The sequence below is a fragment of the Aedes albopictus genome, chromosome 2, assembly GCF_035046485.1.
Source record: "Aedes albopictus strain Foshan chromosome 2, AalbF5, whole genome shotgun sequence".
Classification (NCBI taxonomy): domain Eukaryota; kingdom Metazoa; phylum Arthropoda; class Insecta; order Diptera; family Culicidae; genus Aedes; species Aedes albopictus.
The window spans coordinates 101,891,272-101,917,227 of NC_085137.1; the positions used below are offsets into that span (position 1 = coordinate 101,891,272).

Here is a 25,956-nt window from a genome sequence, read left to right on the forward strand (position 1 = left end):
AATCATGGAGGAATTGGTGGCGCGGAATAGGCAGAACTCAGTCTTCCGGATGAAGAAGCGCCAGCAGGAATAACGAGATCGCGAAGCGATGGAAGAGCTGTACCGCGCTATCAGCACACGAAAGTTCTACGAGAAGCTGAACCGCTCATGCAGAGGCTTTGTGCCACAAGCCGACATGTGCCGAGATAATCACGGAAATATTCTCACGAGCGAGCGTGAGGTGGTCGAGAGGTGGCGGCAGCATTACGATGAGCACCTCAATGGCGACGTTGCAAGTACACCAAGTGTGGTAACAGATTTAGGAGTATGTGTACAGGACGAAAGACTTCCAACCCCTGACCTCCAAGTGATTGAGGAGGAGGTTGGCCGGTTGAAAAACAACAAAGCCGCTGGAGCAGATCAACTACCAAGCGAGCTTCTAAAAGGAGGAGAAGCACTGGTGAGAGCATTACACTGGGTCATTACCAAGATTTGGGAGGAGGAAGTATTACCGGAGGAATGGATGGAAGGTATCGTGTGTCACATCTACAAAAAGGGCGACAAGTTGGATTGCGGGAACTACCGCGCGATCACACTACTGAGCGCTGCCTACAAGATACTCCCTCAAATTTTATGCCGCCGTCTATCACCGATTGCAAGAGAGTTCGTGGGGCAATATTAGGCTGGATTTATGGGCAAACGCGCTACAACGAACCAGATGTTTGCCATCCGCCAGGTGTTGCAGAAATGCCGCGAATAAAACGTGCCCACACATCATTTGTTCATCGATTTCAAATCGGCGTATGATACAGTCGATCGAGAACAGCTATGGCAGATTATGCACGAATACGGATTCCCGGATAAACTGATACGGTTGATTAAGGCGACGATGGATCGAGTGATGTGCGTAGTTCGAGTATCAGGGACACTCTCGAGTCTCTTCCAATCTCGCAGAGGGTTACGGCAAGGTGATGGTCTTCCCGGGTAGACGTGAATATCATAATCACATCTTAAAACGATCAAATTTTGATGTCATATCTTAATATGATATTGATGAGATTTTCAAAAAGTTGCAAAATATCTGCTCAATATCTCATCGTGATATGATTTCAAAATGAGTACTTAATTTGATTTTTTGGAAAGCCTAGTGCAACCCGCTGTATAAATGTCGAAATTTCCCAACATTGCGCATAAAAACTATTTTAAGTTTTCAACTTTTATTATGCGCCGTCCCCAAATAACGTAACGTTTCAGGAGATAGGGGTTCAATAAATTCCGTAACGCTCCAGGGGAATAGAGAATACAGCCTAGCGTTACGACCCATACAAAAAAGTTGGAGTTATCATACAAAAGCACATTATGGATTCCGCCAGATCCTAATGAACCAACCACCGAGTTCAAAGATATCGAATTTAGCGTTACATAATAAATAGATGTTCCCTTATGTACACCACAAATTTTACAAACGAGCACTGGGACAAAAAGGAAGTAGAAGTGGCCTTCATTTTCAATAAGCGGGTTTATGGATGCGGCAATTGAACAAAGAAAAACAGAGTATGTGCCGATTACTCTGCATATAATCGATATTTGTTTTTCTTTAAAAAAGGCATAGAAATATATACTGATTCTATCTGATAGATTTCTTAATCCCAGATTATAATTATTTTATTTCACTGTGAGTAAATCAGCAGAGGCTTTCCAATTGAGTCCGATGACAACATGAGCTGGACCTCGATGTCGAGCTTGCATTTGTGGTACGAATCCAATAAATGAATCACCGGACATTTTGGGAACATTATCGGCCCGCTAAGCAAAATACACCCATTTCGAAAAACGGACCGTTTGATTCTAGATTCAACAAAACATACCGCTGCAGACGACAAGCTTTTTGAGTTTCAACCAACGAATTGCGTAGCGATTCTGCATGGGGTATACGAACAGACGACAGTCGTGACGACTACGATCTTTTAATGTTTCCAAAGCTTTTCTGGGCGACAGTTCACAATTGCAATAGAGCACGTTCAGTGAAGTACATACTAGATTTACCTTCTCACCGTACAAAAAATCAGCTCATTACTACAATCTAGTATTTCACTGATTGCGTCCTATTGGTGGAAATTCGTCCTGTTTTAGGCGCAAAATAAACCAAACGTGTTTCTACGCATGTCGTTTTTAAAGTTTGGATCACTAGCTTTGTTAACAATTCAGAGAAAGAGCAAGAAATGTGAAATCATCTAGACTAGAGAAAAGTGCTCTCTTAGTTTAGGAAAATACGCAAAATAGCCTTAATTCAATTTTATTTTCCATAACATTACGTCAGTTAACAAATTTTGGGTGAAAATTGTATTAATATTCTGCAATAGAACATTTATCATTGAGAAATCTGAAAAATACCGCTTAAGATCAAAATTAGCTCTTCACATTTCCATCTGCAACATCCAGAATTCGAAAGATCTGAAAATTACTGCTCAAGATCAAAATCAGTTCTTTGACACATTCATCTATAACATCCGAAAATTGTAAGATCTGAAAACTACTATTCAAGATCATAATTAGTTCTTTCACACACTCATCCACAACATGGCGGGACCAAACCAACACAACTACCATGACTCGCAAACACCTTGGAAAACGTAGAACTTGATGCTCTTGTTACCTGCTATTTTCAGATATGAGTGGTAGTGCAGTGGTAATGTCACTGCTCATAAATCACAAGGTCACAAGTTCGATTCTGGTCGCGGCCATTTTTCTTTTTTTTTTACTCTAATCCATCTGTCAGATCATTTTATGATATTGGTTAGATGTGCTACAGCCCAGATCTCCCCAGATATTAGTCTGATCTTATAACATCAAAATGAGATATTATTATGTTCTTCCCCATACTGATTTTTGATCTTATTTTTGATCTTTTATCTCTTATGTCAAACAAACCAATAGCTAATTATGATCTTGAGTACTTCACTGAGGAATATCAAATGATGATATTGTTCTGATTTTTAATTCTACTCGAAATTTCGTGCTTGCTGTTCAACATTGCTTTAGGGTGTAATTAGGAGAGCGGGGATAAACACGAGTGGAACGGTTTTCACGAAGTCCGTTCAGCTGCTTGGTTTCGCTGATGATATTGATATTATTGCTCGTAAATTTGAGACGATGGCGGAAACGTACATCCGACTAAAGAGTGAAGCCAGGCGAATCGGACTAGTCAATTGTTAACGCCAAGAAACAGATCTGACTTGAGCTCGGGCCATAGGAAGATTAGGGACTGAACGGTTCGTGGTAAACAGGTTCGGATACACGTTCACGGTAGAGTAAAGTGGGGCAAAAGTTCGAGTGGGACAAGAGTTTCTTTTGAAGTTTTTGAGCTCAATTCAAATTATTTCTTTCGGGTGTCAAGGTTGTTCGAAGCCTTTTTGAAAAAGAGTCGTTCACTCCAAAAATTATGAATATTGATCAATATTACCAAAAGTTATGACAAAATGTTGGTTTTTGATCAAAAAATTGTAATTTGCGATGCTCCTTCCAACGCATGGAATGGAATTGTAATGAAATCGAATCCGATATTTTATTTTGGGTCATAACTAGATATATTTTGAGGATGCTTTAGCATGTTTAACTTTTTGCAAAAAAGATTTGGAAATCATATTTTACACATAGTGGGGCAAAAGTTCGAATTGTGGGACAAAAGTTCGAGTCATGTGGCAACTTTAAGTAAAAACCTAAAATTCTGCAAAATGTCCATATGATCTCTAAAAATGATGGAATTAGAAAGAAAATTCGATCAAAGTTAAAATAAAGTTGTTTTATCCTAATTTGGCGGAAAACTATTAATTTTTGGTGTAGTACATTTAACCCTGATTTGGGTAAAATCCAGATCGAACTTTAAAGTGTATTCCAGTTCCAACATCAAATATGAATTGGTTTTGAATATTCCTATTAACAAAGTGTCAAAATAGTTAGCGAAATTCCACAAACACAAGATTCGAACTTTTGCCCCAGTGGTGGGGCAAAAGTTCGAAAAAGACACACACATACAAAAAGTATAGTAACTCAAAATTGAAAAGATATTTGGTGTACCTTTGTTCAGCAAAATTTTAGCTTATGGATGGTAGAATCACCACACGGTATTCGCTTTGGTTTTTTGAGAAATACTGAATTTTCAACTAGGGTCGAACTTTTGCCCCACCTTACTCTATGTGTTGTCCATCGTAATCGCATATATTTAGGAACTATTTACAAATTTGTGCACAACGAATTGTTATAATAATAAAGCACTAACTGCTATCCCCACTCGTGAACTTCAGGGGGACGCAGGACGAGAGCTCGCTCGCGGAGCGCAGGTTGACTGCAACGTACGATCTGTTTCGATCGGCGATAAACTAACTACTGCTGAACTGGTTTGTTGCGAATCAGTAGGGGAGACTGAGGAGACTTGATCCCTGGGGAGACTTGTTTCCCCCATATTTTCTTGGAATCAAAAACCAGTTTTCTTCTAGCATATTTTTTTCCAAAACAACATCTGTACAGACGACACTGATTTGCCTACAATTGATTTTAATTGTGTATTGCATTATTTTTAATGGCTGATGGTTTGTTTTTAGTCTTTCAGAAATCTTTTAGGCGATTCCGAAACATCTCAATAACTTTGTGAAAATTGAATCAAATCGTGTCAAAATTTCACAGCATATAGTATAAATAAAATACTATCAAACGTATTTATTTAAATAAGGCTATTATATAAACATTTCAATTAATGTAGCTTAATACAACAGCGACAAGAGAAGACTGGATCCCTCGAGGATTACACACACATTATACATGTGAAAAATAAAATTCTATTTGGAAGCCTCTATTTACTCGTAATTCTTGTATGTATATTCAATGATAAAACGTATCAGATAATTATTATTTTATTACACACCATTAAAAGGGGGATCAAGTCTCCCCATTTTCAAAATACGGCTTATCCTTAACAATTTAAGGAAATCTTATAATTTCAAATACACCGTATTCATGAAAAATGCAAGAAAACTTGAAAAGAAAATGAATAGGAAGCTTCTGGAGTTATTTTCCCTTTAAATTAATCATGTTCTCAAAAGGGGATCAATTGTGGCCCATTTTTGAAAAATACATCATAAGACATGCCTCCATAAAAACACAGTTTTGAAAACTTTAACAATAATTTAAAGTCCTTCTGTTGTGTATAAACTTGCAATAGATGTTTACCTGCCATTCTGTGCGAAAAATGGATCTAGTTTGGTGTTTTTTTTAAGTTACAGGCAAATTAAGAAAAAGGGATCAAGTCTCCCCAGTCTCCCCTATGGAGACGGCCCAGACTACAAATAGCTATTGTTCCAACACGTTGGCGTTGCGCATTATTATCCAGGCTGGTTGTATTTTTGATAAACGATCAGCTGTGTGGAGGATGTCGTTGGATTTGGGTGTATACATAGTGGCAAAATTTATTGCGAAGCAGACGAGTATTCGGATCGCACTATAGGCTAGGATGAGTGGCCAGTGTGATGGCTGGAATAGCATCTGCGATCTGCGGACCCTACGCAGAGTGCGGAACTGGAGACAAACAGCCATGGACCGAGTGGAATGGTGACGGCTACTATGTACAGCAGAGGCCACCCCGGCCTTAGCCTGATGGGTAAGGTAAGTAAGGACCAAACACTATGATTCCTTGAATTATCGGAACATACATTAAAACATTTAAAAATAGGACGACACACGGTTTCGAGCATCTTTTAAACCCTTTTTGAAGAAAACCGGGAAAATCGATGAAATATTGAAAAAAATGTGGTAAAGCAATTTTTATAAAAATTCAACTATGAAGTTTTTCGCCACCACTAAATTTCAAAAGTTTTGACTCAAACTTGGAGGTTTCTCTTGATATGGGATTTCAATCTAGAAGAGTAATCAAATACAAATTTTAGGATAAATATTGAAATTACTCGACACTAAGGAAACATTGAAATGAACTTACTCGTCCTTATAAGTTTTTTTTGTAGAACTTATTATTTTTTTACATAAGCAAAGAAGGTAATAGTGAAGTGTTTTTAAAATGCGTTTCAAGTAAAAAAAGTTCTTCTGAAAGCTCAAGAAGTAGTATATAATATATGATCCCTTCTTTTCTTATTTCTGGCTCAACGTTTCCACTGGTACTTGGCCTGACTCGCTACAACTTGGTGTTTTTTTTTTTATCAGTCACGCCACTTTCAAGACAAAATTGAAGTTTTATTCAGTTCTAAATAACTGGTGCGAAATCAGTTTTCCGATTTTCTATTGAAGCATACTGTACTGTATTGCGTGGGATTTACCTGCAGTTGCTCGATACTTCTCATGAATTGAAGTGCAAACGACAAAGAAAAAAAAATCAACGGATTGTCAGATCAGATTTTCTCACCTTCCGAGTACGATAAATGATGACAGGAATTTGGGCGTTAATTAGGGCCCTAATAGCCGAAGTGGTAAACGCGTGGGTATTTAGCACGGCCATATTGAAGAAGTCTGGGTTCGATTTCTGGATAATCTAAGCACTTCTCATAATAGACATTTCCTTGACGCCATATGTAATAGGGTTTCTTTGCGCATACCGCACGATATGCAAATGAAACATGGTTATTGACAGACGAGGCTTCCAGTTAATGATTGTGTAAGTGCCCAAAGAACACTAAGCTGAAGACAAGGGATTTTCCCAGTGGAAATCGTGTTTCAACAAGAGAAAGAGTTTGGGAGTTGATCTATTTGCGCAACTGATTGGCAAACTGATGGAAGGAACGGTTATTCAGTTGTAAAAGTGAGTAGAACCCTTTCTTGGAAATAAAGCTGGAGGCGGAATGATTGTTGAAAATAACGCCGATCGGTGATTAGGCTGTGGGTGTCAGTCAACTGGAAAGCAATTAATCATCAGTCTCATTTTGTCAGCAAAGTAGAAAAAAAAAAATGTAAATCAAACACCTAGTAATTAGATGGAAAATTTCCCGCTTGCAGCGCATTCCACGGAAACCTCTCGCAACACTCGTAACAGTTACACAATCACAAAAATGATTAAATTATTGCTCAACCATTTCCCCGGCAAAATAAACACATCCAGTGAAATCAAATATACCTGCCATTCTAGCGCGCCTCCGACAATAGACGAGATGATGAGACGGAGAGACACGAGCATAGAAAAACTCTGCTGACTGAATTCCCACTTCGTTTCAATGGGAAATTAAATTGCTTCGCGGAAAGTCTGACACCAGACAACATACAATCAGGCAGTGTGGGGCGTGGGGGGATGCCTTGTTCTTGTTGGCGTGGTTGCTTTCCTGTTAGTGAATCAGATTCCAATTAAATCGAATTCCTTCCATGAATGTTTGGCATCAACAGCATCGGAGAAAAAGTGACTGCTCCGGCGGAAAAACTGCGAGAAATAAGCACGTTGGATTCCTAGTTTTTGTTGCTTGATAGGAAATCTTTGAAGTTTACTGAGGGAATGTGAGAAGAATTTCGAAGGTACACAACAGGTTAGCTGGTACACAAAAAGTTAAAGCTCAATTTCACGTGTAAATATTTGAATATCGAAGCAGATATAGACACTTGATGGTACTAGGGTATCGGTTTCCTTACAAAGCGTAAATGCTCCTATTTTCATCCCACTCAAATGCAAGAGTTGAAACGCCGTTTGTTTTGTTTCATGTGTTTGTATTTTTGTTAGAATTGAGCACGTACATATGATAACAAGAAGAAACGCAATCAGTTGGAGGCAAAGTTGGAGCCGTAACTGTTTTGCTTTCGAATAGGATGAATTTAGGGTGAAGATATGACGAATCCACACTTCCAATTTTCAAGAGCACAAATCTGAAGAACCGAATGTCGGTTTGCGCTGAAAAGTTGATCGACTGGTCACAACCAGCGGGTAACCAATCGATCAACTTTTCAGCTCAAACCGACATTCGGTTCTTCAGATTTGTGCTCTTGAAATTTCGAGGTGTGGCTTCGTTATATATTCACCTTAGGACCCTAGGGTAACTACTGGTTCCATGACCCTATTTCTGATTGTTTCCAAACAACGCATGACTAATTCAACATAATTGGTTGTGTTTTTGCCACACGATAGGATGAATGCAAAAAAGCAATAAGGTACACCGGGACAAGTTGAAACGGGTGGGGCAAGATGAAACACGAAGTTTTGAAATAGATTTCAAAACAATTTGGAAGTTTTTCCTTTGCTAAAAGATTGTTTGAATAAAAAACTATGTGTGATGGCAATCAAATTGTTTATCATCATTGGAAAACATCATGTTAATCTGCCGTTTCAGCTTATCCCACCCGTTTCAACTTGCCCCGGTGTACCTTAGGAAAAGAACTTTTAGTTTACAATTGCAACAGTTCTGTCCCTATTATAGGACCTGACATCAAGAAGAAAAAGAGGGTATGTAATTGGAGAAAATGAAGAACGAAAGAATAATCAGACAAAGTAAAAGCGAAGAAGGAGGTTAAACAATGTCAGTGAAGTTCATATTTCAGGTACAAACTCATTTCTATTGTATCCCAGGACAAAACTGCACCCTGAATAAATCAATGCATTACATGTCACAAACTTCATCAAACAAAATCTAGTGCACGGTGGTGGATTGGAAACAACCGCACAAAACCTGAATGAAATATTCATGAAGCAGACACGTGTAAACCAACAACGCCCCCAAAAAAGCAACACCACAAAGTTGACTAATCAGATTATTCCGCAGCATTAAACTCATAAACGAAAGTTATCCTCCTTTCGACACAGGTGTTACGTTTTGTCCCTCCCTAGGTACGAATGAATGATATGCGTCGCGTCGCTCAACTTACCTCTCGATCAGGTAGATGGTCAAGTTCTGCATCACGCAAAACACGCCCACGCACAGGTCGGCCACGGCCAGGTTCGCCAGGAAAAAGTTCGTTATGGAGCGGAGCCTCCGCGAGAGTGTCACCACCAGAATCACAAGCAGGTTGCCTAGAACCGAGGAAAAGAAACAATAGGAGAAAAGAAAAGTTGTTAAACATATTAGGAAATTTCTTTCGGAGTGGATGTTGTTGGCAAACGGGAGACGGAGTGTTTTGCGGTAACCTAATAAATGTGTTCTGCATTTGCGTGGAAATGTTTGAATGAGTTTATTATGAGTTGGGCCTTTGTTTTGCATTTTTTTTTATTACAGGCGAAAAGTACATCCTATTTGGATACATGCAAATCCATGAAGCATTTCCAATAATATCAGAAATTGATACAAAGTTATACATTTATTCTTCGAGAGTTCTTCCAGAAGTTCCTCAGGATTTCTTGCAGATGTTTCTCGGGAATTCTCTTAGAAGTTCCTCGAGAATTCTTCCAAAAGTTTCTCGGGAATTAATTAAGAAGTTCCTTGGTAATTCTTCCAGAAGTGCCTCGAGAATTCTAGGAGTTCTTCGGGAATTATTTCAAAAGTTCCACGCGAATTCTTCCAGCAGTTCTTTGAGAGTTCTTCCAGAAATTCCTCGGGAATTCTTCCAGAAGTTCCTCGGGAATTATTTCGAAAGTTCATCGAAAATTCTTCCAGGAGTTTCTCCAGGAGAGTTTTTTCTGAAGTTCCTCGAGAATTCTTCTAGAAGTTCCTCGGGAAATCTTACAGCAGTTCCTCGGGAATTATTTCAAAAGTTCATCGGAAATTCATCCAGGAGTTCCTCGAGAGTTCTTCCAGAATTTTTTCGGAAATTCATTCAGATGTTACTCGGAAGTTCTTTTAGATGTTCCTCGAGATTTCTTCCAGAAGTTCCTCGGGAATTCTTCCACAAGTTCCACGGGAATTCTTCCAAAAGATCCTCAAGAATTTATTCAAAAGCTCCTCGGGAATTCTTCTAGAAGTACCTCGGGAATTCTTCTAGAAGTTCTTTGGGAGTTCTTCCAGAAGTTTATCAAGAATTCTTCCAGAAGTTTCCCGGGAATTCTTCCAGAAATTCCTCGGGAATTCTTCCAGAACTTCCTCGAGAATTCTTCCACAAGTTCCTCGGGAATGCTTCCACAAGTTCCACGGGAATTCTTCCACAAGTTCCTCGGGAATTTCTCCAGAAGTTCCACGGGAATTCTTCCACAAGTTCCTCGGGAATTCTTTCACAAGTTCCTCGGGAATTCTTTCACAAGTTCCACGAGATTTTTTCTACAAGTTCTACGGGAATTCTTACAGGAGTTCCTCGGGAATTATTTCAAAAGTTCATCGGAAATTCATCCAGGAGTTCCTCGAGAGTTCTTCCAGAAGTTCCTCGGGAATTCTTCCAGAAGTTCCTCGAGAATTCTTCCAGAAGTTCCTCGGGAATTCTTCTAAAAGTTCCTCGGGAAATCTTACAGCAGTTCCTCGGGAATCATTTCAAAAGTTCCTCGGAAATTCTTCCACAAGTTCCTCGGGAATTCTTTCACAAGTTCCTCGGGAATTCTTCCACAAGTTCCACGGGAATTCTTCCAGAAGATCCTCAAGAATTTATTCAAAAGTTCCTCGGGAATTCTTCTAGAAGTACCTCGGGAAATCTTCTAGAAGTTCCTTGGGAGTTCTTCCAGAAGTTTATCGAGAATTCTTCCAGAAGTTTCCCGGGAATTCTTCCCGAAGTTCCTCGGGAATTCTTCCAGAAGTTCCACGGGATTTTTTCCACAAATTCTTCGGGAATCCTTCCAGAAGTTCCTCGGGAATTCTTCCACAAGTTCCTCGGGAATTTCTCCAGAAGTTCCACGGGAATTCTTACAGGAGTTCCTCAGGAATTATTTCAAAAGTTCATCGGAAAATCATCCAGAAGTTCCTCGGGAATTCTTCCCGAAGTTCCTTGGGAATTCGTCCAAAAGTTCCTCGGGAATTCTTCCAGAAATTCCTCGGGAATTCTACCAGGAGTTCCTCGGGAGTTCTTCCAGAAGATCCTCGATATTTTTTTTTTCAAAAGCACCTCGGGAATTCTTTTAAAAACTCCTCGGGAAATCTTTCAGAAGTTCCTCGGGAATTCTTCTAGAAGTTACTCGGGTATTCTTCCAGAAATTCATCGGGAATTCTTCAAGATGTTTCTTTTGAATTTTTCCAAAAGTTCCTCGGGTGTTCTTCCAGAAGTTCCTCCTTGATATAAAGTTATAAATAATATCAGAAATTGATATAAAGTTTGGAAAAGAAAAATGTACCGTTGGATATGAAATATACTCCACAGTATTAAAAAAAAATTCACAACAACTTATGGCATATTGGTTTTAGAATCGAAAGAAGAACATGGTAAGACAGCTTCTTTACGTGAAACATGACGGAAATTTTTTATATTTGATTGCTCTAACGGAAACATATGAACTTAATCCCTCAAAGCATCTTTTGGTGAAATAGCGGGCAATCAATCTTTGTTTATTTCATTGTAAGAAAATGTTTAATTTTAATTGGTATCGAAATAAGCTAACCTGATTTTCAAAATTAAACAGTAAAAAATAATAATAAGAAAATCACCTTTATTTATACTTCATGTTGATCTCTACAACAAAAACAATAATAAATTTAATTTTTAGGTACTTTGGATAACAAATGAAATTGTAGCATGTAATGAATAAAACTTTATTGATGTGTGTTAGGAGAACTTGTAGTAGATAATCACATCTTTAAATTCGTGTTTAAAGAATTACTTTCCGACGACTTTTTTTTTTGTTTATCTATGATTTTTGGAAGTTCCAATGTACTCGAAAAACACAAAATTGATTTGAAGCACCTCTCAATTTCAATGGATTTGGAATACTTCTAACCAGAATGTCGATCAGAATATCGGAGTTGACTTGAAAATCAAAGAACATTTTAAAAAATGTGGGCAGCCTACTCTCCATGCCTTGTTTTGTATATTTATAGAAGATTTTCTTTAGAGGTTCTTTCAGGACTTCCTCCATGAGATATCCATACAATTTCTTCAGGAGTTAGTTTTTGGAACTACTCCATTTAGAAATTTTCCCGGGTTCAAGAATTCTTCCGGGGATTTTGAAGAAATTCCTTCAAAGATAGCTTCATTAATTCGCACACATATTCCTTCACTGAAATTTTCTTCAGCAATTGTCCTTTCTCGTGAAATTATTGATTCTTGAAACTGTCGTTCCGGAAGAAACATCTTTACGTTTTCTTGTAAAATTACATCTAGAAGTTCAAACAGGAATTTCTCTTGAGATTTCTGCAGAAGTTCGTTCACTGGTTCATTGAGAGATTTTTGCAAGTATTCCTCTAAGGACGCCTTTAAAATTCTTCAGGAATGCTTTCAGAAGTTCATGCTGAAATTCCTCAAGAGATACTTTCAGGTATTCCTCCATAATATGTCCAACGGTATAATCAGGACTTTCTCAAGAGAATATTCTCACGCTTTTCATCTTTTTTTTTCCTCGAGTTATTCCTTGGCATTTCCCTTGCGCTTCCCCTAGAAAATTGTTAAGAGATTCTTTTCATCAAGTATTTCTGCAGTCCTTCAAAATTTCATTTTAAATACATCAACTTTTCTTCAGGAATCATTTTAGACATTTTTCTGTTGATTCTTAAGGAGTTATTTCAGGGCCTTATTCATTGGCACTTCTGAAGGATGATTTCAAGAAAAAACTATTTCTACACTATTTCGCCATAGTGTACCAGTTATGGCTAATCCCATAGAGAATGCATGTAAATAGTGCAAAGTGGAACCCAAATTAACAAATATGGCCATAACTGGTACAGGGTTCCTATCATTGGCACACACCGTAATAAATACTAAAAGTAGTTTTGGACCCGTTTTTATATTTTTCCTGTATGAAGTATGAAAATTTATATATCATTTGACATATCGATGGCATTCGACGATCTTCTTCTTATTTTTGTAGAAATAGTTTCCTTAGGTAGTGCGATTACTGGTACAGGCACCCTATTTATTCAGAGATTCCTTCGAAAAATTCCGTTCCTTCAGAAATTTCCTCACTGATTCCTTAAAAAAATCTTCTAGGACTTTGAAAAACCAATTCAAAAATTTCAGCATGTCCTTTGAGTAACTGTAAAAAATCTTCAGAAATTTCTCAAGGATGTCTGTTTCAATTCTCCTTAAGGATTTCTTCGGAAACTACTCCAGAAACTCTTTAAAAAATCCTAATTTCTGCAGAAGTTTTTCCTTGGAATTATACCCAGGATTTTTCAAAGGCGAATTTTGTTGGAACAAAATTCACGGAAAAACTTTTGAAGACATCCATTGCTGCTATTCCTATAGAAATTCTTGAAATGTTGCAAGAGCTTCAGGAGATATTTCTGAAGAAATTTCAAAAAGAATCCATGAAAGAGTTGCTTACAGAATCACAAAAGGAAATTTTGAAGAAATTTCAAACCTTATTCCTGCAAATCTCACTGAAGGTAGTTTTAAAGGAAGTTCCTGAAGGAATCTCAGGAGAAATTTCTGAATAGAGTATACCCAAAAAAAAATAAAACAAATCCTGGAGGAATCCGAAAAATATCTCGACTATTTTAGAGTGAAATTGCTATAAATTTCGTTGGAAATATCTCTGGATATATTTCTGAGTTCACAAAAAAAAATCCTAGAGGAATCTTTGGAGGAAATGCTGGATGAATTGATGAGAATATATATGGAAGAATCTCTGTATGAATTTCCACTACTTTCCCTATAAGTAATCCTGCTAGAATCTCTGAAAGTAATATCCCAAGGTCCCTGGTGGAATTCTTGCTTGATATTTTGGATGACTCCCTGAAGTAATTCTTGAAGATATTCCTGCAGATATTACACTAGTTTACAAAATAAAATGAAAGTCGTGAACTTCTGTCAACGACCAAAATTTTTGAAGCATAATTTAGCGCTGATTTCGAAACCGTGCTTCAAAAAATTTAAAGTAGAACAGTTTTTGAGTTTTAGCTCAATATCGAGTTTTACAACTTTTTAAAATTTGGAATTTAATAAAATTCAAATATCTTGCGTTTTATTCAACCAATTTTAAATCTTTTTCCATAAATTAAAAGCTGAATATAATACCGTTTGATCATCTGAATGCAGGTTTTGCGTCAGATTGATGAAATTCAAGATATTGGCGAGTTTTTGGGACGATCTCCTTAAATTTTAGCAAAATTTCCAAAAATTTATGAAGAAATGTAAATTTTCAATAAGAAAAAATAATTAAGAAATTCTTTCTCAACGTTTACTTCACATATAATATGTAGGCGAGTTACAGTAAAAAATTCAGCTCAATCGGAGTATTGGTTACGGAGAATGAGATATGTGAAGTGAGCGACTTTGCTTAAAAATAGAACAAAAAACGATTTCAAATCATCAACCATGTATGGAAAGTCGAAAAAATTTCTGCTCTACTGTATTTTTTTTCCTTCGTTTTTTCGAACTCAGGGCATGATTCTACACCAAAAACGATCATCAGCTTACCGAGTTCAAAAATGCTGTAAACTAGTGTGACAAATGGAGTACCTGGAGAAATTCCCAAGGAAATCTCTTGAGGAGCTCATGAAAATATACCTATATAAATTATTGAAGAAACTACCGGAATATCGTCGGAGAAATGAAAAATCGCTGGCCGAAAGAACTTCTGAAACAATCTTTAAAATGAATTCCTGAATGCCGAGATGAACCAGTCAATGGTTGATATTATCCATAATAAAGAAATTTATATCTTCTAGAGACCCTCGGAGAAAATTATAAAGAAATTTCCGAAGAATTCTTGAAAGAGGAATTGAAGCAAACCCTGGAAGAATTTTTAATGGAATCTTTGGTGATCCCTGTGAGATTTTCTGTAAGAAATCCTTGAAAGAATTTTCAAAAGAAGCTTAAGAAGGTTGTTTAAGGAAATCGTTTGCGAATCCCGGAAGCGAATTTGCGGAAGCTTTTTTTTATTTTTTTTGTTTTTGATTTTTTATTAAATAACGAAGCAATATTTTCAAAATCGGTTTTCGTGCACATGTATCAAGGAATCTTCTGTTTTCCTTTTTGCAGAAACCATTTTTATGTGAAATTTTGTTCAAAAATGGTTTCTGCAAAAACGAAAAACATTTTTCACAACAAAAAAAAAAATCAGAAGATACCTTGATCCATACTCTATATGTGCACGAAAACCGATTTTGAAAATATTGCTTCGTTATTTAATAAAAAAAAATGAAAAACCAAATAGTGAGGAAATGCTTTCAGTTTCGCGTTAATTAGAAGATTCTGTTTCTTTAGGTGGACCGTGTATAGAGCATTTGCTATTTGCTAAGGTTGCAATAACCGTTTGCCCAACCCGGGTTCAAAAATAAAAACCGCTTTGAATGGTATACTTCACGAAATATGAAATAAAATGTCATTGAATTGTCACGTAAAAACATCCAATACAAGAACATGGCCATAACAATTCTACTATTTCAGACTCTAGTTTAATTTAAAAACACTTCACTAATACTTTACTTTTGCAAAAGAAAATAAAAAATGAATAACTCTTTTAAAGAAAAACTAGAAAGGACGAGCAAATTCCTTTTAATTCTACTACTGTGCTTATCTTCGGACAGATAGGCCTATTTCGTCTGTGACTTACAGACTTCTTCAGTGTCAAGTGCTCGACGATTCTACTATTTTCGATCGGTGCACATTCCCAATGGATTCAACTGGTAATCTCACACGCAAATATGCAAAGCTTTATGGTTTCTCCATTAAACATGTTCCCGGCACTATTCTCGTCTCGAACGAGCATTATCCCGCCAGCAACAGCCAAAAAAAACATTTATTTGCAATCGCACTTGTCAGCCGATTGCCTCCGCAAAGTGTATGGCATTTGTGTTTTTCGGAGCTGCTGTTGCTGCTGCATCTTCTGGTAACATGTGACACCTTGCTAGACTGCAAGAGCCATGCAATCGCAATCCTTTCTTCCGGAAGCCGCTGGCTGCCGCCTGCCGACTGTAGATCCGGCCTAGTGCGAAGATTTATGCGTTTCTCTTTTGATTCGGGCGAGAAAATTTATAGCCGGTACTAACTGTTCTTCCATTTGGTTTACACCATCACCAGTGTGTAACTCTGGTTTCCCTCCTGCAATCGTTTGTGTTTCGTTTTTCCCAGCGGAAAAAGGGCGCGTACTTGTCTATCCGGAAGATAGAAATGCATGCATATATGTAGGTAGCTAGCGTTTCACATGTTGTCGCACAGCATGGGGACTAGGACAACAACCCTGTTCTCCAGCCAAGATGTAATAAATTATGCAATTGCTTTTCAAAAGTTTTACCTATGCAAGGACCCATACAGGCGCAGCTGTGAAGGTGTGGGTATTCAGCATGATCGATCATGCTGGGGGAGACGGGTTCGATTTCCAGTGGATCCAGAATATTTTCGTAAAGGAAATTTCCATGACTACCATGGTTAAAATGGTCATCGGCAGCGGAAGCTCTCAGTAAATATATGTGGAAGTGCTTATAGAACGCCAAGCTGAGAAGCAGGTTTGTCCCAGTAGTGACGTTACACAACGTAGAAGAAAAAGAAAACTTATCCAAGTGACATGTACGTAGCTTGAGAGAAACAAATCGAGTGGCGCCGGTACACACATGCTTGGAACAGAACGATGGCACCGGTTGTTGCATGTTCTGTCACATCACCGTTTCCCATGGCTATGGTGCGGTGCGGTGGTCGGCTGGGTGTTGGATGTATTCCAAGAAGCGGTAATCCAGTTGATAACATGGGAACAAATGGTTTGTATTTTAATCGAAGATTTGTGTCAACGCATTCTCCCCTGATGGATGTTTGAATGACTGAGTAAATTATATTGGCTGTGTCGTATTAAAGTCTATGTCTTTTAAGTCTAGGAAAGAGGCCTTCGCAAAACCGAGGTGACAAATGCATAGCTATTCAGTGAAACCTTGTTTACGGTGTCTGAGTTTAATTATCGGGACAGACCAGAACATCTTTCGGTGATACATGGGATTTCTTAGACGTATAGGACGTTCCTGCAACCTGCACTCGTTACGAATAAAAAATAATTAATGAAAGGCAGAGACAAAGAGCGTCAGCTTCAGTTGGTACGTCATCACGTCAAGAAAAAGAAGTGTCGATAATGAAAGTTTCGTATTTCTGATGACACGAGAACGTACAGATATGTACAGTGTATCAAACAATTGTCCGTACAGCAATTTTTTGGTCAAAATAATTTTTCATTCAAATGTTTATAACTTTTTTATACGTCAATCAAAAATGCTAAAATTTTGACCAATCATAAACCATATATTAAAGCTCCATTGGTGAAATTTTGAGCGAGATCGAATAAGTTTTCTAAAAGTTATAGAACTTTTAGTAAAACGTATAAGATTTTTGAACACATTTTTAAAACATTATATCTCAATATGGACTTGATGAAACTTTTTCAATCTTTTTTGTGTTACAGCTTATACCTAAGGCTTTCATATGCAGCTTTGTTTGAGATTTTATATTCACTACAAAAAGTATGAAAAATCTGTATATGTTTAGAGTATTATTTGGAAATGTATCATATTTTGATCAATAAAAGTGCCAAGTGTTTTCAACTTTTTTAAACTCTCTTAATGTAATATTTTTATACAGGACCTACTAAACTACATATGAAGAGTAGGTCCAATGCATTTTTCGTTCAGTTAATGCACTTTTATTGGTGGAAAACGTTTGGCAGATTATATGTGCAAAATATGGTATTTTTTAAATATTGTCAACTACATAAGCAAATTTTTCATATTTTTTGTAGTGAATATACAATCTCAAACGAAGCTGCATATGAAAGCCTTAGGTATAAGCTGTAACACAAAAAAAGATTGAAAAAGTTTCATCGAGTACATATTGAGATATAATGTTTTAAAAATGTGTTTAAAAATCTTCTAAGTTTTACTAAAAGTTCTATAACTTTCAGAAAACTTTTTCGATCTCTCTCAATACTTCCCCAATGGAGCATTAGTATATGATTCATGATTGGTCAAAATTTCAGCATTTTGGATTGACGTATAAAAAAGTTGTTATAAACATTTGAATGAAAAATTATTTCGACAAAAAATTTGCTGTACGGACAATTGTTTGATACATTGTATGTAGGTATTACAGCATGGAAAAGATATTTAATTCGGATATATGGTCGGCGTTCAGTCAGAGTGCACTACGTGATTTTTTGGGCAGGTAAAGTAAGGCTGAGGAATTCATTAAACCTGAACTTTTTGACGTTATTTTGATGCAGATGTGTCTTTACATAAAAGAATAATAGTTTTTCTAAAAATAATGCCAGAGATTTGAAATTTCAAGTGCTTGCAGGACATTTTCTCGAAATCATTGAAAAACAGATGGTCCGGTCTGACTTAACGTCGACCATGATCGTCTCTTAGGTAGGTTACATCGCATCACTCCAAATGCGTGTTCGTAATTTTCAAATAGATCTGGTCTCATTCCTATATCGCGACATTTTCTGCCAACTGGATACAAGGCATCTTTGTAAAGGTACCCGAAAAGGGTGACCTTACTGTGTGCGATAATTGGCGGGGCATCATGTCATCCTACTGTGTGTTTTTATCAAAGTCCTCTGCAAAGTGATGCAAGAGAAAATTGACGGAACTCTCCGACGGCAGCAAGCAGTACTCCTAGCCGGACGATCCTGTGTGGACCATATTGTCACGCTCCGAACCATTCTGGAGCAAACCGATGAATTCCAAGGGTCTCTCCATCTGGTGCTCATTGATTACGAAAAAGCTTTCGATTGAGACAATCACGAAAACATGTGGCAAGCCCTCAGGCGCAAATGTGTCCCTAAGAAAATCATCGGCCTCATAGAAGCACAGTGCAGGGCATTTTCATGCAGAGTACCGCACAACGGTGCACTATGGGCCAGAAATCAAAATTTCGCGACAAAATTCAAAAAAGTTGTTTTTTTAGATCAATCAATTTTCATATATGTATGATTGTTTGGGCTATGTTTGATTTTATACCGACTGATTTTGTTTGATTTGTAACAAAATTGTATCGTTTTTTGTATGGAGAAACTTCTTATAAGCGGAAATTCTCAATTTTAACCAATATTCAGTAAAATGTGATTTTTGTTGAAAAATGTGCCCAACAAATATAACGCCTACATTTCCTAACAGTAAATTCAGTATTTAGTATGCATCTTTGATGCACAAATTGCGATGTCTTTAAGTTTAAATTAAAAGTTTACAATATTTACTCAAATTTTACGGTTTATTTGCCAATTTGTTCAAAAAGCGGGAAACCAAGGTAGAGTGATTTTAGTGCATACGTTAATTTCACAAAACTATGTTTTACGCTGTGCTTCAATAGCCATCCACTCTAAGATCTTCTTTTGCCATTACGACGCAATCTCTTTATGGCTTGCGAAACAATACACATAGCAACTACTATTATTCTGGAAGGTTTCGTTTCAGATATGACTGTGATTGTAGGCGTTTACATCAATACCACACACTTACTCAAAATGCAAAGTTTCGGTATATCAATTCCTGTGGTCAATTATGATTTTTAATAAGCTCAATTTATGTATATGGATAAGTTTTTGGTGAAAAATCCGCTACTCAGGTGTTTCAGATGACCGGCATTTGGCCTAATTATGTTCAAACTAATTCAGAGAACCCTTTCAACATTCTAGCTGCCAATTTGATCATCATTAATTTTTCCTTCTTCTTTCCTCCAAACATTGACAAATCTTTCTAGTTTTACAATTCAGGGATTAGTTAGCGTTGAAACTGTCAATATTTTATCAGAGATTTTTCCTCCTTTTAATCATAGGCGATTATTTTGAGTTATACTGACGTGGAGAACAGTGGCACGATCGTTTCTTCTTCAGCCAAACGGAATTTAGTCAAATGGCGTTCGGCCAAATGACCCCTTCGTGAAAATGGCGTTCGGCCAAGCGGCAATCACCCAAATGACAGTCGGCCAAATGACTCGGAGCCGGTATTTGAATAATAAATAAATTACGCTCGCTCTTTGTACATATGTACAAGTGGGATGGATATATTTGCGATTAATAGACATATTGGATTTTCCTTGTAATATTTAAAATGCCGTGTCATTGATTGGCTCGGTAGCTAAGTCTGTAAAGCACTTGTGTAGCATATAAGGGTCGTGAGTTAAAATCTCACTTCAGCTGTGGATTTGTTCCTTATTTCATTAATAATGTACGTACGTTGAGTTTATTTAATTGATCACACTGATTGATATACTGAAACTTTGCACATTGAGTAAGTATGTGGTCTTGATTTAAAAGCTTATAATCACATTTATATCTGAAACAAAATCTTCCAGAGTGGTAGTTGTTTGATGCTATGTATATTGATTCGCAAGCCATAAAGTCATTGCGTCATAATGGCAAGAGTAAATGATTATTGAAGCATAGCGTGAAATATTGTAAAATTAAAGCAAGCACTTAAATCACTCTAACTTGGTTTCCCGCAAATTCCCGCAAAAAATTCCGAAAGCATTCGAAAAAAGAGAGTCTTAACTAGCATTCTAGACCGGTTGCATGTCGAATACAGTCGAATACTCCTACTTTTTGAACACATTGGCAAATAAACCGTAAAATTTGAATAAATATTGTAAAATTTATTTTTAAACTTGAAAGTATCGCAATTTGTGCACCAAATATGCAAAATATACTAAATTAACTTTTAGGAAATATATGCGTTATACTTGTTGGGCACATTTTTCACCACAAATCACATTTTCTAAATACTGGTTAAAATCGAAAATTTTCGCTTATAAGAAGTTTCTCCATACAAAAAACGATACAATTTTGTTGCAAATCGAAAAAATCAGTCGGTATATAATCAAACATAGCCCAAACAATCATCTCTCTCTCTCTCTTGTTGGCGTAACGTCCTCATTGGGACAAAGCCTGCTTCTCAGCTTAGTGTTCTATGAGCACTTCCACAGTTATTAACTGAGAGCTTCCTCTGCCAATGACCATTTTGCATGCGTATATCGTGTGGCAGGCACGAAGATACTCTATGCCCAAGGAAGTCAAGTAAATTTCCTTTACGAAAAGATCCTGGACCGACCAGGAATCGAACCCGTCACCCTCAGCATGGTCGTGCTGAATACCCGTGCGTTTACCGCCTCGGCTATATGGGCCCTGCCCCAAACAATCATACAAATATGAAAATTGATTGATCTTAGAAAAACAACTTTTTTGAATTTTGTCGCGAAATTTTGATTTCTGGCCCATAGTGCGGTGTCTTGTCCGATCCCATCCGGGTCGTTGCTGGAGTGAGGCAAGGATGTATCCTATCAGCGCTATTGTTCCTCATCGTAATCGACGAGATCCTGGTAGGTAGATGCTGGTGGCGATTGATAGTGAACCAACTCATTACCATGGCGCACCTAAATGATTTTGAATTGGCTGATGACATTACTCTCCTGGCTCAACGGAACTCTGATATGCAGAACAAGCTCGATGATCTTACCAATCGCTCCTCAGCGGCATGTCGTACCATCAACGTCAACAAATCGTCGGATGTAAACACGTTCAACCCTTTCAGCTTTACAGTAGCTGGGCAATCAGTGGAGAATGTTGAAAGCTTCCAATATATTGATAGCCAAATGGCGGCCGATGGCGGCACCAAGATCGATATAGGTGCACGGATCAAGAAGGCGAGGGCTGCTTTTGCGAGTTTAAGAAATGTAGGTTAAACAACCAGATCAGTCGATGCACCAAAATCCAGATTTTCAACTCGAACGTGAAATCTATGATGCTGTACGCCAGTGAAACCTGGTGTGAATCAATGAAAAACACTCAACGGCTGCATGTCTTCATCAATAGATGCCTGCGCATGTGAGCATGGTGGCCTGGACAATTTGCTCCAGCGTCGATGTCATCAAAAACCGATAGTGGCAGAAATTCGAGAGCAAAAGTGGAGCTGAGTCGGCCACACTCTACGCAGGGGTGGAAACGAGATCTGCAATGTAGCATTAGATTGGAACCCAGCAGGACATCGCAGCCGATGCAGACCCAGAGGCTCCCTAAGAAAAGTTCAGGAATAAAACTTTGGAGAAGTTGAATTCGTGAAGGAATTCCTGACGAAAGGAAAGTAAATACTTGGAGACATTCCTGGAGCAGGAATTTGAGGAATAGCTAATGGAATCCTTGAGCAATTGCCAAAACTACACAGGAAATCATTGAAGGATTTTCTATAAGATTTTTTAAAGACAATAATGAGTATATTCAGCATGAGCATAGATGACCGTACAATTCATAGTTGCTACTCCGTGATTGACCAGAACAATCTTAATTGCACAGAGAACCATCGTACGGAGCTTGGGAGTAGCTACCGCTCTCAATGTGCAAAAGCTGATTTGGAACCTTGTGCCGACACTTGACGTGAAGAACCCTTCAACACTTGTTGGTTAAATACGCAAATGGTTTAGTTTTATAACTCATCAATATGGAACGAACTCACTGACAGGCCCGTGCACAAAAGTGGCGCCAAGGGAAGGTATCATCGGTAATGAGGAAGGGGGGGGGGGGGGTTAACACCCCCCCCCCCCTGTTGTGCACGGGCTCGCTCACCGATAAAATTTCATCTTTGGCTCCAGTGATAATGTATTCCTAATCAAATGTGGATATAAGCGAACCTATACCACCAAACTAGTCGACACCTGCAGTTTTTACGACTGGCGAGCCCAAACTCTAGACGAACATTTGAAAAGGGCCTATCTGCTTTTTGTAAACAAACATGTTTCTGTCTCTGTAGGGCCTATCTGCATCCACCCACGCACATCAACACCCTTAACAGATAGCTTGAAGAACACTCTTTCTGATAAGTGTGTTGATGTGCGTGGGTGGATGCAGATAGGCCCTACAAAGACAAAAACATGTTTGTTTACGCAAAGCAGATGGGCCCTTTTCAAATGTTCGTCTAGAACTGTCAGTTTTCATTGGGGAACGTCCATAAATTACGTCACGCTTTGAGGGGGGAGGGGGGGTTCAGCAAAGTGTGACGACCCATACAAAAATTTCAGAGGTCTCATACAAAAAGTGTGACATAGGGGGGAGAGGGGGTTGAAAATGGTCGATTTTTGCGTGACGTAATTTATGGACGTTCCCTTGGTGGCCGCCTCGCCGTTGTACCACCAGCCAGAATACCTTTTGCGCGCGAACTCAAAACCACACACACAATTATTGAGAAAATTGATGAGTATATTTTGGAATAACTCTAGGAAGAATCCACGGACAAAACTTGGACGAATTCTTGTTGCAATCTTTAAAGGAACTACTGGAGAAAATTCTTCGGAAATTTTTGAGGGAATATTTGAAACATATTGAGAAATTTTCATGTACACCTTGGAGAAATATCTGTTGGAATCCTTGTAGGAATTTCTAAATGAATAATAGAAGGAAATTCGGAATGTATCAATGAGGTGTAGATATTCCTAAAGAAAGCCTTGGAGGAATGTCAGACGGAATAATTGGAGGAACTCCTACAGAAATTCCTGTAAGACTTCTTGAAAGACGAACAAATCGTTACCCATGGCGTACAACCATCATCCGGAGACACCCTTGTATAAAAGGAGATCGAGAATTGTGCATCGATATCTTGTCTGCAACAAAGCACCATTTCGGGGCCATCACGTGAAGTGAATCTGCGTACACACTGAGAGTTACTATAGAGTTGAATCAACGAATTGAAATTATTGAGTTTAATAGAAATAAAGTTGATGTAAGTTAGAATTTATTAGTGAAGTGGATTATTTGAATAAATTGGGTGATAAATGTGATATAAAGTGTTATGAAACTAAACACTTTTCGGAACTGTTAATATCGAAATCTGTGCCATCCCCTGGAAATTCAACATCTGGCTGAACTAATCCGTTGCTACTCGCTGTGCTCTTTACAGAAGGCTTGATTTTGATTTTTTTTTCAGAAAAAATCCTTGGACGTATCACTGAAGGATTCTGTGAGGAAAATTCTAAAAAAACTACTTGGATTAATTGCCGAAGCAAGTTTTTTTTGAGAAATTCCTGGGTTAATAATGATAAAATCTTAGGAGGAATTCTTGAAGGATTTCCTGAAAGTTTCATGATGGGAATCATTACATGAATTCCTTAACAAATAATCCTAGATGAACATTTGAAAAGGGCCTATCTGCAGAAATTTTTTGGAGAAATTTGCAGAAATTTTTTGGGAAACTTTTGAACATATTTCTGCTTAAATCCTTCGGGAATCATCTGAGAGAATTTCTGGAGTTATCACTAGATATTTTTTTGAAAGAATTCCTGAATAAACCATTTTGAAATATACGCGACTAATTTTTAAAGGCATAGTTGCAAATTTACTAGAAAGGAATCCTTGGATGATTTCTTGAGAGAAGCCTTGGAGACATTATTGAAGGAATCTCAGGAGGAATTCTGTTGGGGAGAAATTTCGGTTAAATTCATCCGAAGAGTTCTTTGACGAGTTTCTGAATAATTCCTTGAAGAGTTCTATAAGAACTCTTTATTTTTGTTAACAAATCCTTATGGCATTGCTGAAGAAGTCATAGAAGAATTTTTCAAAGACATTTTGGAGAAATCCCTGAAAAAAATAGCGGAGGAATTTCTCAAAGAATTGTGGGAGGAATTCACGAAGTAACCTTGGAATTCTTGAAGGATTTTTTGGAGAACTACCAGGATCCAGGTTTACCAATCCTTGATAACCCGAATAAAAAATACAGTAGAAAAACCAAACGTTGTATTGTAACAGTACTATTTAGAACCATATTTTTACAATAGACACCACTGTAAAAATAAAAATACAAAAACAATAAGATGTAATGTAAACACCATACCGTGAATTGTAAATAAGATTTTTACAATATACTATACGGGTTGTTAAGTATCGTAACAATATAAAAAAATATTTTTCTCCATATATATTTTTTTGCAAATCCATACATTTTATTGTTAATGAATTGTTCAAAATACTGATACGTGGGTTTAAATATACCGTACATTGTATGGTACATGAATGGTTTCAAACAATAAAACGTACCGTAAATAAATTGTTTATAATTGTAATTTCACTACTGGTTATACATTTAATCAAATCTTTTTGGAATGGTTCTCTTTTGTTATGTTGTATTGTTTTACATTACATAAACCATATATTGTTATATTATCTTGGCATTTTCCTCCTGTTAATGGCATCTTAGGCTTATTAGATTTATTAGAATGCGCTTTGGGAATTCTTCAGAGCGTTTTGGATAACCCTTCATATATAGAATCGCCCACATCTAAGTCTGAGTAGTCTCTGATTGCAATAACAGTTGAAGCTTAGGCTCCCATGCCCCACCAGCCAGATAACCGGGTTTTGCAAACTAAGCATTATTTGTGGCAACACTTTGAGCGGCATGATGGAACTATGCCGAGCGCGCTAAGTGTTATTAGACCACTAATGTAGTTGCATGAAGTGGGTGACGAGGTACATAAGTATCATTACAGCGTGCTTAACCGTTATTGCAATATTGAGGCACCAGTTTGACTAAAGTTTGAAATACATAACAACTCATGAAATAACTGTCAAGTTTGATTCAAATATAAGTTAGGTTGAAAAGCGAATTCGCAGACGAACCTATATTAGGAGTCATTTCAGTGTTCAGTCCAGTCCATTTATTAAAGATGGCTCTACGTCAAAGATAAAGTTTGTCAATCGCATTTGATTCGATTGTGGTCGAAGGCAAGTTCACATGAGAGAAGAGGAGAAAACTCCCCTAAATGCAAATACAGAAAGAATAGTGTTGAACTCATCCACTGATTTACGGTAATCTGACCCGAGATCTGACCTGCATCTTTCCGGGTTGGCCTACATTCGTATTTCTCTCATCGCACTCTACACACCTAGCCCGCCATATCTCTTGGACCCCTGCTTGGATCTGCAGTTCTTAAGACATCTGGTTTACCACTGATATAAACATGTTATTGACTTTAAATTGATGTTTCAACTTATTCGCTTTTTTCTCTTTCCTTTCCTTTGCATCAAAAACGTCACAAACATCA

The 25,956-nt window shown here is 37.6% G+C and overlaps 1 protein-coding gene across 4 annotated transcripts in view; it reads right to left on the minus strand.

Annotated features, from left to right (window-relative positions):
* LOC109419738 (trissin receptor) overlaps positions 1-25,956 on the minus strand; it is a 326,442-nt gene that overhangs the window by 93,839 nt on the left and 206,647 nt on the right. For all 4 annotated transcript variants that reach the window (XR_009997449.1, XM_062850150.1, XM_029852724.2 and 1 more), the window contains one exon: positions 8,821-8,965. Coding sequence is in view for 3 of the 4 variants with exons in the window: in XM_062850150.1 (XP_062706134.1) it covers positions 8,821-8,965 (145 nt within the window). In the remaining variant the exon portion in view is untranslated. The remainder of the gene's footprint in view (positions 1-8,820; positions 8,966-25,956) is intronic.